At 43.8% G+C, this 13,468-nt stretch overlaps 1 protein-coding gene across 4 annotated transcripts in view; it reads left to right on the top strand.

The window, feature by feature from the left end:
• The window catches only part of mid2 (midline 2), a 98,035-nt gene that overhangs the window by 19,358 nt on the left and 65,209 nt on the right, over positions 1-13,468 (top strand). For all 4 annotated transcript variants that reach the window (XM_083980230.1, XM_083980229.1, XM_083980231.1 and 1 more), the window contains exon 2: positions 4,463-5,346. In XM_083980230.1, the coding sequence (XP_083836356.1) occupies positions 4,463-5,346 (884 nt within the window). The remainder of the gene's footprint in view (positions 1-4,462; positions 5,347-13,468) is intronic.

Here is a 13,468-nt window from a genome sequence, read left to right as displayed (position 1 = left end):
CTCTTACGCTGGTGATGGAAATCATTACTACTGCAACACTTTTCTGATCTAACTGAAGCATAAAAATACCTCTGGACACACACAAACACAGATGGCTGGTACACATGCTCCCCTTCCACTCGAGTTGAGTTGGGCTTGTAAAAAGAATTTACGATTTGGGAATTTCAAAATGAGATTATTAATAGCAGTTTTATATTTGCAGACAGCACTACAACTATAGACATTTAGCTTATGCAAATGTTTTTGTGGCCAACATTTTATCAGCACCCTTAATGGCAGTTAAACATTTGACCCCCCCCCCCCCCCCCCAAAAGCCATAAATTGATGTGATTAAGACCTGAGGCATCAGTGGCATGATTGCCTGCCTGCTATGCTACTATGTAAAGCTACAGGTTCCTGATTGCTCCCTATTGGCAGGATTATGACTAATCAAATAACAAGCTTCTCTTGTGAGATAAACCACAGTATCTCTGTTGCCTAGGTTCAGCTGCTGCTTCACATGCTGAGAGTGGAATACATTGCTGTCTGGGTCATCAGTACCTGTCCTGTGCCTGACAGCTGTTATAGCTTTCTTATAGCTGCTAGTCTACAGCAGTTTGAAAAGAGCAACAAAGCTGAAATGGCTTCTCTTCCTGTTCATGAATGTGACCTTGCATGTGTTTATACGGCTGTCAGGAGCAAAACTATAAAGCATAACCAAATTAGTATCCTCAGCCTCACAGTGTGTGTAGTATGTGTAAAAGAACAGCATTAATCTAGTGCTGTCTCCTCAGACAAAATAATGAATCATCAGTGATGTCCTATTTTTTTTATTCCTTTTATTTCATCTGAGTGAGACCAAAAAAAAAAATCTCACTACAGTAATCAGCACAACAATGGATCAGAGGGAGTGCCTTACAGCTTTATGTCTGCGTGTATGCGTCCGTGTATGTGTGTCTTTCCTCAAGCACCAGCTCAAGCTGTTCTCCTTCCAGATGGGGCACTTCACCTTAACAAGAGCTGCAGATGAAGAGAGACGAGAAGACAGGCAGAGTTTGTGCTTGTAAATGTGCAGCTCTGGCTGTGAGTGTGTTTGTTTTGTTTTTTTGTTTTTTTTTCTGTGTGGAGATGTGTGTGCGTGTCTCCAGCCTGTCTGCAGTGCAATGAGCGCCTTTACCATGAAGCTAGTGTCTCAGGTCCCTAAGTGGATCCCATCGTAGCTGACACTGTTTCCCCAGAGTGACATAGCTAAAGCTTAATGGGCCTGTTGATGGTGAGTTAAAGCTTGGTGTTAATTATAACACCAAGCTCCGTTAAACACAGTCACATTAACATCAGCATAAGCAGCGCTGTGGCGTGCTGTCCTGGGGAATGAAGAGAGACTGCTGAATCAGTCGACACTTGAATTGGACATTTGTCGACGGGATAACAGTCATGCACATCCCTGAAGATGTGATGGGCTTAATAATTGAAGGTTCGGATTCTGTTGTCTTGTTGTGTTACAGCTTTCTCGACAGATGCACAATCCCTCTGCTTATTTGTCGCAATGGCATATGGTTGATTTCTGTGAGTAGAAATGGAGTTTTGCGATCTCTGTGACTTTTCCCGGTTTCATTCATCAAATAGTGATTATGCAGACGCAAATAATGTTCTGTAATACAACAACAAAGTACTTATTGACTTAATTTTTCTTCTTGTGCGATATGAAAGGATATTGTTGTTCTTGAGTTGCATCAGTCGACATATTTATGCAATGACACAATGATCTTGAATGTGCATTCTGAGAAGCTTAATGAGCATGTGCTTTGCTTCCTGTTGCTGACAGCAGTCACATGAAGCTGAGGTGTTTCTCAGCCAGCAGCTGCTCTCTGCCACTTACCTCCCCATGAAAATCCTGATCTCACTGAGTTAGGAAAATTTTAATATTGCTTCTTTATTTGCTTGTTTTGGAAGGTCAAAGAAAGCAATGAAATATAGATTTAAAGTAGAAATCTAATGTTCATGTTTTCGAGACTCAAGGTGAAACAGCAACTGAAAATGTCTCCAATAGGATTTATGTGGAGATTTATGTAATGTTTTTACCTTGAGTCCACAAACTGAGGGGTCAGTGACCTTTCTTGTCGTCATAAGGTCTTGAAGGACGCCCTTGCCTCCCCCTCATCACCTCCACCTACATCCTGTTTCCATCCGTCCGCCCATGGTATCAAGTCTCTGATACAGTGGAGATAAATGAAACCTATTGTTGGTGTGACGAAGCTGAAAACTGGTGTTTGCTCAGTCTCTTGTCGAACTCTTGCTCTCTCCCTAGCAGGGCCAGTGCTGTGATAACAGCCACATAAAGCATCTGATAAACAGCAGCCAAGGTGAATACTGGGGGAGGTCATTATGTGCTTGTGCACACATAGACACATAACTTTCTCATTGGAAGATGTGTAAAATATATATTTCTATATAGTACAGTCTCACACGCTTATTTGCATAGGAGCATAATGTCCATTTCCTATCAGTGTGATATCTGCATGATTGGCTGCGAGACGTTATTTCTTTCTTTTCCATATAATGAATGTTGTAACGAAGCCGCTGCCGCATGCATAGACTTTCTGCAGTTGAGTGCCTTTCCCAAGCACTTAGCTGCTGCTCAAATCATGTTTGCTTTGAACACAGCTCAGTGTTGAGGCATGGTTTCTGGTGCAGCAGAGGGGAGGAGACTTTTGTTAGTGCAAATTAGTTTGAGCTTTTCAGCTCTGTTTCTGTCTTTATATAGGCCTGTCTGCAGCTGGTCCTGTGCTGCATGGTTGTGTAATGAGTAGCTCTCAATGCAACTGGATGCACAAGTTAGGGTGGTGTTGTCACTCTGCAACCAAGTTCTTACAAACAGGCTGTGGCTGACACAGTTTATTCAGTATTCCCTAATATGAGTAATTAAAGAGATAAGGAGGGCAACGTCTTGTCACTTGAGCATGAAGTTTTGACAGCTTGTGAATTTCATTATCCCTCTGGAGTCAGGTTTATCTGATTTAGGCAATGTGACATTTTTGCGACACAATACGTGATACATGTTTGGGGAAGATGCACTGAACACAATCTCTGCTGCTTTTCCCTGTGTCGGACATCGACAGTGTCTGCACTGATAGAGAGACAAGAAGGACAGAAACACTAGGGAAGAAATAGGAGTTGTTTTATTTTTGTTAATAGGTGGAGAAACAGGAAGCTTAATGATCTGTTGCTGTATAAATTTACTGACAAATACTCATTAATCTACAGTCTATCTTAATGACCTTTGTATTTACTTCCTCTCTCTTGATAACAAGTTTTCACCCTTGTGTTTCTTTCAGTCTAAACATAGGTAGTCATCTTGATGACCTAAGCTTCAAGTCACACAAAGGAATTTAAACCCAGTCCCAAAGGTGAAAAATAATTTTTGATGGTTCATAAAACCCACTGAGTCGGTCAGTCAGTCATCGGTAAATCTTGAGTCCAGTTTAATGCTGTAGTTTCATGGTGGCTGCTTTGTTTCTTTAAAAGGACAGAGAGCCACTGCAAGCTGTGCTCCTGTGCCAATGAATCAGCATGAGTGGGTGAGTGGTTGGTGAGAGGGGTTATTGGTGATTTCTCATGTCAGTGGTTTTTAAGGCCACCCAGGGGAGACAGCTTGATATGCAGGCTGTAAGGTGCAGAGATTGGCCGAGGAGGGGGGGGGATGAGGAGGAGGAGAGGGGCGGGGGTCTGAAATCAATTCCTGCTTAGCTCTGGCTCCCGTTTTCACTCTCTGGCTTGACATTGTTGTTGGGACTGTGCTTTAAAGTTTAAAATGTTCTCCAACTTAAGTGTTTATCGCTCTGTAAGCTGAACTGATCTCACCATCGAGAGCACAGTAAAATATCAGTGGTGAGCCGGAGCAAGAGACATGGAAGTAAAAACAAAGTAAGGTTAAGAGTCTGTCAGGATGCAGAGAAATGTAGTTCCTCCTTTGTTGTCCTCCTGACTGTGCATCTCCCTCTCCTTTTCTCTGCTATTCTCTTCACTCCATTGATTTTTACCTCCTCTCTGCTATTCCGCCAACCTGTCCCTTTTTTCATCCTATTTCTAGTTCAGCCATTCCTCCTGTCTTCTCTTCTTATACACCTCTGCAGGAGGAATCATGTGTTACAGGCTGCAGCAAGGGGGTCCCGTCTACCGTTTCGCAAGTGGAGCGGCTGATCCATAACAGTGGAAGAAATATGTGTGTTAGTGATGTTTCTGCTGAATCCGCACCGACCAATTTCTCTTCAAGCCAATAACCTCAAGGCTGAGTTAGTTAAAAGTAGAAATTGATGAATGGGCAGATTGATGGGCTGTGTTCTCTCTTTGCTGCTCTGTTCAATAAAAATGGAAAAAAGAACAAAAAGAAAAGCAAGAACAAAAGCACGGTGAAGCAGAAGTTTCTGTTCTGTTAAAAATGTGTAAACGAAGTAGTCATTCATGCCTTTTTCTTTTCATGCAGGTACCTGGCCAGCTTCCGTGGGATTTGATGTCACCTTTAGATTGGTTCAACTGAAGATGGAAACACTGGAGTCTGAGCTGACCTGCCCGATTTGCCTGGAGTTGTTTGAAGATCCTCTACTTTTGCCCTGCGCTCACAGTCTGTGTTTTAACTGCGCTCACCGCATCCTGGTGTCTCACTGCTCCACCAGCAAGCCCCTCGAATCCATCTCAGCTTTTCAGTGTCCCACGTGCCGTTACGTCATCACACTGAATCACCGCGGCCTGGAGGGCCTTAAGCGCAATGTGACGCTGCAGAACATCATTGATCGCTTTCAAAAGGCCTCCCTTAGCGGCCCCAATTCCCCCACTGAGAGCCGGCGTCTGCAGCCGCAGCGGCCCTACACCGCCACCATTAGCGGTACAATAGCTGGAACAGTTGGCGGCGGAGGTGGTGGTGGCACAAGTGGAAGTAGCGCCCGCGGCAGCCCGGCCACTTCCAGCCACTCCCACCCGCACGCCAATCACACCAACCACGTCAACCACACCAACGCCAACCACAGCCCGGCTGTTGTTGCGAAAATGGATCCACGCATCAGCTGCCAGTTCTGTGAGCAGGATCCGCCGCGCGAGGCCGTCAAGACGTGCGTCACGTGCGAGGTATCGTACTGCGACCGATGCCTGCGCGCGACGCATCCGAACAAGAAGCCCTTCACCAGCCACCGCCTGGTGGAGCCTGTGCCAGACACTCACATCCGCGGCCTGACCTGTCTGGAGCACGAGAACGAGAAGGTCAACATGTACTGCTTGGTGGACGACCAGCTCATCTGTGCCCTCTGCAAGTTGGTGGGGCGCCACCGAGAGCACCAAGTGTCCTCGCTCACCGAACGCTTTGACAAGCTCAAGGTGAGTCCCTCATGTCCCCTCCAGTTTACAAAGCATGCAGTGAGGTCGGCATCAACAGTTTCTATGTTCTGCCCTTATTCTTGTCTCTGTTTGTGAAGCAAGGTAAGTCACAAGATGGAACTGAAAGAGAACAATGACTCACTATGAGCTGTGACGCTATTCCCATCTTAACAGAGAGGTTCTCATACATAGCCTGCGACATTCATTGTGATATCTTTGTTTGCAGTTTGCCAAACAGCAAAATCTTTAATCCATCCCTTACCACCTTGGGGATGTTCATTCTGTGCATTTCTGTTGACTATGAACTTTCGGTGCGGCTACAATTGCATCATACTCACTCATGCCAGCTTTTGTTCAGCAAGAAGGACAGAAAGACAGATTGCAAACAGAGAGCGAGAGAGAATTGGGAGAGTGTACTGGCAAGAAGGGCAGAGAGAGACTGAGAGCAGTAGGGAGGCCGTCATTATAATAGTCGATGAGCTGGCATTCCCCGTGGCCACTGAGCATTCAGAGGCTCTGCGTAAAGACCAGGACTGCTGAATCAGGGTGAATAACAACAGAGAGAGGCACTAGCTGGAGCTAATTCCACCACTAAAGACCTAAAGCTGCCAGCTGCATCAGCTGGCCCAAAACTTTCACCAGCCATGTACATTGAACATGTATATACAAGACATGTGACCGTCTTTTTGTGTATTTTTTTCCCTTTCCCACAAAAGGGGGAGAAGGTGAAAATAGTTCAAAATTAAACACCATCATAACATTAAATGAATAGATAAAAGTAGCTTAAAATTTTGGGATTTGCTTTTGTGAGGTACTTGGATTTCTTGTTGTATACTGGCGTAGAACAATCAAGTTATTCGTAGTTAAGGCTGTATCATAGTGGAACTGTTTTCATGTGCCCCTGATACCTTGCAAATGAGCATCCTTGTTGCTAAAACAAACTTCTAATTAACAAAGTAATTCTGAGGTAACAGAGGTGCTTCGTCCTCTAGCTCAACGCCTTGAGTGAAATCAGTATACCAGGTGATGATGTAACAGTGATAATTGCAAAGGCTTCCTGATTCACTTTGTTTTCTTTGATGTTACATAAATGGGTCCGCACAGATGGCTAAACCAAAAGTGAAAACAGTAAAAAGAAAATCCTGTTGTGTGTGTGTGTGTGTTAATGCAGGAACAGATATTCACATTTTGCCCAGACATGAATTTCTGATACAAAGATGCAGGCTCAGGTATTTGGCCTTCTGTCTGATAGAGATAACTGAAGTGGTGCTACTGTGTGAGGGGTGGGAATTACAGATGCTTTGTGTTTTCACTGATGTTGTGGAAAAGAGGCAAAGCAATAGGCTGTAGTCCTATATCGTGTTATTCTTATTATGTGAAGAATCTACTTTAAAAGTTAAATTCCTTCTTGATGTCAACAAGATCTGATCCTTTGTACTTCACACTGTAAATCCCTGAGGGCTCATAGATTAAGGAAATTCCACTGATGTTTTGTGTCCCCACAGTGTGAAGGTATTTCCATGGTTTGATTGTGTCAAATGAAAGGCATTGTGTAGCACACAGAGAGAAACGGACACCTGAGAAAGTGCTACACGGGCACTTTTGTGGGCCTTATCTGTAGAGAGGTGTACTGTGCTCTACGTGTAGTTTTGTTGGCAGATGTATTTCCCAAAAAAAGAAAAACAGGGATACATTTTCAGTGCCTCACATTTGGGCTTTTGTCTTTGCGTTACAAAGTAGAGTACAAAGCAAAAGTGTGGGTGTGAGAATATGCTGGCCTCTGTTTCAAGAGACATTGTTAACATTCCACATGCAACAAAAATCCATCTCATTGGGTCTCCAAGGTGAGCACAACAACGGCAGCGATGCGCTCAGTGGCATAAAACATCACTTTTATTTTAGTTATTCCACCTCGTGCATTATTGATGATTTGCTCTGCCAAAACTGTGGCTCTCACTTTCAGTTTCAGCACCAACGTGTCAGCGAAATTCCACCTGCTCAGCACCTCTCATCGACGTAACTCACGGGAGCATGGAGTTTATTTTCACTAGCATGTACAATTTTTTTTTTCTTTTCACTGAACCCCCCCCCACACACACACACACACACACACACATACTACCGACTCATTCTCTACAGACTGTGGGAGAGTTTACTGTAAGAAGCCAGCTCTCCCCCCTCCCTTCCTCTCCACTTCGTGGCTGGCTGTGGTTCTTTTGAACGTTCCACATCCAAGGCTTTGAACTTTCTTGACTTTGAAATCACCAATCTACCCAAAATCTGGGAGGAGACCAGCCCCAGTCCAAGCCCCAGCTCAGCTCACCAGTGGCAGTGGCAGCTAACTTATAATCTTCTTCTCACACACGGCAAAGCGGCAGAGAGGAAGTCCCATTTGTGCATGCTAATCATGGAAGATGTAGGTCAAAAGGGGTGTGCGTCTTCCTGTGTGTTCTCTTTTCCTTTTCCTTTTTCTCTCCAAGACTAATATACATTAAACCACTTTTTTCCACAGTTTTCAGGTATACAGTATGTAACTAGTGATTGGTTTGGAAATCAGCTATTCTCACTGGTGATTCCTTAGCAAATTACATCGATTTGCTTTATTTTAACTCTTGTCTTACTCTGATTGATCTCTGACCTCTGGATTACCCTTCACATTACTTCCTGCATCTGCTGTGTACACCATCCCAAAATGATTTCCCACGCATTATGGGAAAAGTAAGCTTCCCATGAGTGAGGCGGGTGGATATTTCAGGAGAGAAAATGCAAATACGTGCCAGCTCCATACAAGACAGACTATGGCTCAGAAACTGCAGGGAAGTGAATTAACTCTCTAGGCAGCTGTTAAGCAGAGCTCTTTGCTCAGGAGCAAAGACATTTTGTGTCTTACAATCTGGCTGGCTTTGGTAATAGTATTTTTCACTTTGATACACAAAGACTGCAGCTTAAGGGTGCTGCACTTAAGATTTTTTATTTGTTTTCAGATTTCGCTGTAACCACTTCCAGCTAAGATATATGCTGTTGCAGCGATGAATAGCTCATCACCTGCTGCTTTGGAAGTGTGTACTGCAGACTTGTTAGTGTGTAATTTAGGTTAAAAAAATTGTGGCAGCCTACATGCTCTTTTAGAGGCTGGGTAGACCAGTTTAAAAAGCTGAAGCATGGGGCGGCCTTTAGCTCACTTGGTAGAGCTGCTGCCCCATGTTGAGGCTACAGTCCTCACTGCAGGCCCAATGCGGCCCTGGTTCAAATCCCGCATTGGGCAGGCCTTTCCTGCATGTCATTCCCCCTCTCTGCCTCCCCATTTCCTGTCTCTCTCTCAACTGTGCTATCAAATAAAAGCAATAAAAAGCCCCAAAAATATACTTAAAAAAAAAATTAATAAATAAAAAAAGCTCAAGCATCCACTGGCCATTTTATTTTAGAAGTGAACCACCTCATCAGTCACGACTGAACAAGCTTGCTCTGATACTCCACAAATATGCTAAATTAGTTTTAGGGAATTGTGTAGTTGCTGTTTTTAAAGCAACACTAAGGAACTTTTCAACCTTCATAAAATATTTTCATAACTTTTGTGATGATACATCGACTTACAACAAGTTGAATGACACCTCTGTCATGGCCTGAGGGGGTCTGTATCTCTTTCTCTGGCACTAAGCAGCTTTGAGGAGCATGGTAGGAACCCTGCTCTCACGCTAGTGTTCATGGGAAATGGAGTCTTCCTTCATTTTCACTTTTGCGAGTCACAACAAGGAGGGAACAGGCAAAACAGCACTTTAGCAATGGATTATGTTTGTGTTTTCACTTTGAAATGATCCACTGGAAACAGAAACTTAGTTTTGATGTCTTTTGTTAATTTTAATGCAGGATATTTACAGGGCTTCACGCTAGTGTTCATGGGAAATGGAGTCTTCCTTCAGGCAAAACACTACCGCTTTGGTCCACAGGCGCCGCCAAACTCAACCAAAACTGAAAGTTCTTTAGTACTGCTTTAACGTTATGACAAAAAAGTTTCAAGGAGTATACATCCATTTGCTGAATAGCTTAAAGCTGTACAGAAAAGAAAATTGAATTTGATTCCACTCTGGGTCATAAAATTAGTGTAATAACTCATCTATCAGACGATGTAGCCCGTTAACTTTCTATTTTTGATTAAATCCGGGATGAAAGGGTGGTAGTTTTTTTTTCGCATTGGATAATGCAGGCGCACGGATTATACGTCAGCCTGCTCACGATTCATCAACCACTGATATTGGATCCATCATCCGTCAATCAAACGTCTGAGACAACACACACACACCGAGCTCGGGCTCGCCCCAAGCTTTGAATAGCCCGCCCGCTCGATAACGACCAATCAGATTTGTTTTCCTTACTCGGGTAAACTTGTGCTGCAACTCGTGACAACTCGCCACGACAAACAGGACAAATGGCCATTTCTGTACACCTTTAACATCTTGGGAAATATAGCTGTTTGTTGAGAGTTCGTCTCACGAAGCAGCCACTTAGTTTAGCATGAAGAAAATGTCCTGGTCATACCAAAACAAAGTGTGAAATTATAGTTGTTACACTTTGGATTTTGTAAATCCGAGGTGCTGTTGTGGATTTTGTTAGTTTGGACGGAGCCAGGCTTGCTGTTTCCACTCTTAATATGGGATGATAATGATAAAAGATACATAACCCTCTGCTGTCTCCACCTTCATGTATGCCATACAGACATGAGAGAGGTATCAGTCCTCAAGAGGTTTCAAATACATGTAACAATATGTCAAAGTGCCCCCTCAGTGGTGACAGATTGTTCAAGCTTCAATACTTGCAGTGGGCTTTGCTAGCCAGGAGGTTATGTTTTCAGCCATGTTTGTCTGTCTGTTTGCCAGCAAGTACAAGTGCATTATCATTTTTCACCAAATTGTTTGTTGGTGAAGGGAAGGGATGGGTCATAGGCCAGGGAGGTAGGCATCAAATGTGGGTGCAGATTCTCAATATTCTGAGATTTTTCAACATTTTTGTTAAGATTCATCCTAGATGGAGGGATGTGCTAATCTAGTTCATTATTTCATTCATTAATTCATATGTCCTGACTCCTGAGGGTATATTCCCCATTTAGTGACCATGCAGTGGCAATGTTATCTCACAACACATAGACTTGTTGTTGGCTATGTGTCCGGCAGCATTTGGTTGCACTATTGGGAGAAAATGTCTGTAAAGTCACTTTCCACCCCTCATGCCCTTGTCCTTGTCTGACAACGCTGTGTTGAGCTCAACTGCTACCCAGCACCCAGAGACACAGTAATCTTTGTTTGATGAACACAGGCACCTGGATTAAAAAAGGTGGTGAAGGAGAAGAGAGAGACAGCAGACATTAGATGATGAAGACACAGGACCATGACAGGAACAAACTGAGAAATAGCGATAAATGGATCAAATCACCAGGATGAAAAGGCTTCTTCGTCTCTTCTTTTACGTTTTACTGGCAGTTAATTTACTGACTTTAGGGCTCTTTAGTGTTTGAAGTGTGTGTGCTTTAGCATGAAGTGCTAATGAGCTGATGTGGCGGCAAAGCCTTTTGGGAGAACTGCTGACATTTGTGACACTTAGACCAGCGCCGAACATAAGCGGCAGATAAACTTAAAGACCCTGGATATTCAACTCAGCGCGTCATATGTGCGCTAACCCTGCAGCAGTGGGATTTGTCATTGCTTTTATGTGTGTGTGTGTATGCGCGCGTGTGTGTGTCTCCAGGGTCTTGACAGGTCTCACGCATATTTGCGGCAGATGATAGTCTGTTATGTACTTGAGAAGAATGATGAAATATGCAAAACATTTTCAAGCGATTATTGGATTAATTCCTGTTTTGGAAGTGGCAAGCCATAGCACACTGACACAGACCCCCCCCCCCCCTCCTATCGCTCCCTCTCCCCTCCATCCACGCTTTCTTAACCAGCCGCCAACCCCCCAACCCCCCCAGCATATCCTTTACTTTCTCCATCTAAGCTCCTTACGGCACTGTCTAACTCTTTTCTGTGCAGTGTGTGCATCATGCCGCTGCTGACTCTGCTCCCGTTGCATTTACACCCGTTCGGCTTTTCCAGATTCCAGAAGCAAGTTTTGTGTGCGTGAGCTCGCGCACATATACACACAAGCATGGAGGCACAAATTTGCATGCATTTAATCACCACTACTCCCACCAACTTACTTGCACTTTCTGAGTCTCTTTTCATACACACAGTTCTGGGCCAATACACAAAGCAGAGTTCATCTCATCTAATCTGATTGTACGCCAAACACTGACAGTAATGATTTTAAGAGGAAATTAAAAGGCGGCAATGTCAAGTACTCAGCCGAGCTGAATTCGTCTTGCGCTTCCACCTCCTCCTTTCTCATACTCTTGACAACGTTCTTATTATTTTCCCCTCATACACAGACTCCCACTCTCTCTGTCACTGTCCTCTCACACTGTCACACTATTTCTCTCACTTTCACTGTTTTGCAGTCAGTCACACACACATCATCCTTCCCTCCTGGTTTCTGTCAGTGTCTCTCCCTCTTTTTCCCCCCTTTCCTTCATTTGGACACTGGCCAGTCTGTCTTGTTTGAGGTAACCCCCACTCCTTCACCTTCAGTCTCACACAAAGCCACATACACTGCAGCAGCATATGGCCGGTGAGAGGGAGACTCACAACCCTCCGGTGTGTTCGTTGTGGAGAAGAGTACATGATTGCCTTCAAATGTGTGTGCAGTATTTACAGGTGTGTGCTTGTGTGTGTCGAAGCAGATGCTATTAAGACTGACATGTGTGCAGTGATAGGGAGCTGTGTGAGTGTGTGATGCCAGGGGAAATCATGGCTGTGTCTGCACAACGGTGTGAGATGGAGCACACTTAGTCATTATGACAGAACTACCAAGGATGTAGTAGAAAGCTTTTAGCGTGTGTGCGCCACTCTGCCTACGTGCGTTAACGTGCCCATTAGGAAGCGTGCATGGGCGTGCGTGTGTGTGTCTGAACGAGAACCTATACTTCACAACGTGCACCCGCGCACTGTGTCAATGCATCATGCATGTGTTGTGAAAATATGTCACGCTATCCCATCATAAAATTTGGTGGGTCATGAAAAAAAAAAAAAAAAGAGAAGCTTATCAAATCACTCCCAGCCACCGCTTCATGCATATGCACAATTTATGCTGAAAGAAAGTGGAAAGCTTTTAAGAGCTTTGGTGTCGGTGGTGATACAATGTAATGCAGAAAGAGGGATATAACTGACATTACTCATCTCTGACTTTTGTGTGTATGTTTGAGAACGATGTACAAATTTATCCATTTCATTTATCCATTATCCGTTGATGCCTCTCCTCACCTTTCTTCCATGAAATGAGAGCAGGGTTCACTTGTGTAGCCTGCAAGAGACAGCACAGTAGAGACAGCTACAATACAGTGCTGATATTCACTGCTATAGAATAGAACGGCCCATGTGACCCACTGGAATAGATCATCTATAGTATTGTCTGAGGTTGTGGTGATGTTATCTTTGAAATTGACATTTAAGACTCTGAGCAGTTTCTTAACAACTGCCAGTAAAGAAATGAAACACCTTTTTTTCAGCAACTTATACTTCTTAATGAACCTGTTTTAAATAACTTCTCCATTTACAAGTTCAGTCTTCCCAAGTCTTCCCCTTTTTTTAAGACAAATTCTGCATCCTGTACCTAATCAATATATGGGATGCAATATTGGTACTTTTAGTTTCATTTAGTTCATCTGACAAGCTGTGAGTGCTATAAGAAAACAGCACTGTTCCCTAACAGCAAGCAGGTTCTGGGTTTGATCCCCCCAAGCCTGGAGCCTTTACTGTGTGGTCTCCCAGTTTCTGCATGGGCTCTCTCTCTGCAACCTGTCCACACTGCCCTCGCCAAATAATCAGCTAAGCAGTATAGATAATAGATTTATGGATGTTTCAAATATCCCTGATTTCTTTCTATTTCCCACCATTCATGAAGTGAATGTTCAATCAATTTTTAGCATGAAAATGATCCACTTCTAAAACGTTAAATCACCACAAGTATTTCGGGGGAATCAACCTCAGCCCTCCTTGTAAATCCATGTGGGTTGAACCCTGCTTGATTTCCC

Source organism: Trachurus trachurus (assembly GCF_905171665.1).
Source record: "Trachurus trachurus genome assembly, chromosome: 10".
In the NCBI taxonomy this organism is placed as follows: domain Eukaryota; kingdom Metazoa; phylum Chordata; class Actinopteri; order Carangiformes; family Carangidae; genus Trachurus; species Trachurus trachurus.
Note: the sequence above shows the minus strand (reverse complement) of the source record. Positions and strands in the feature narration are given on the sequence as shown.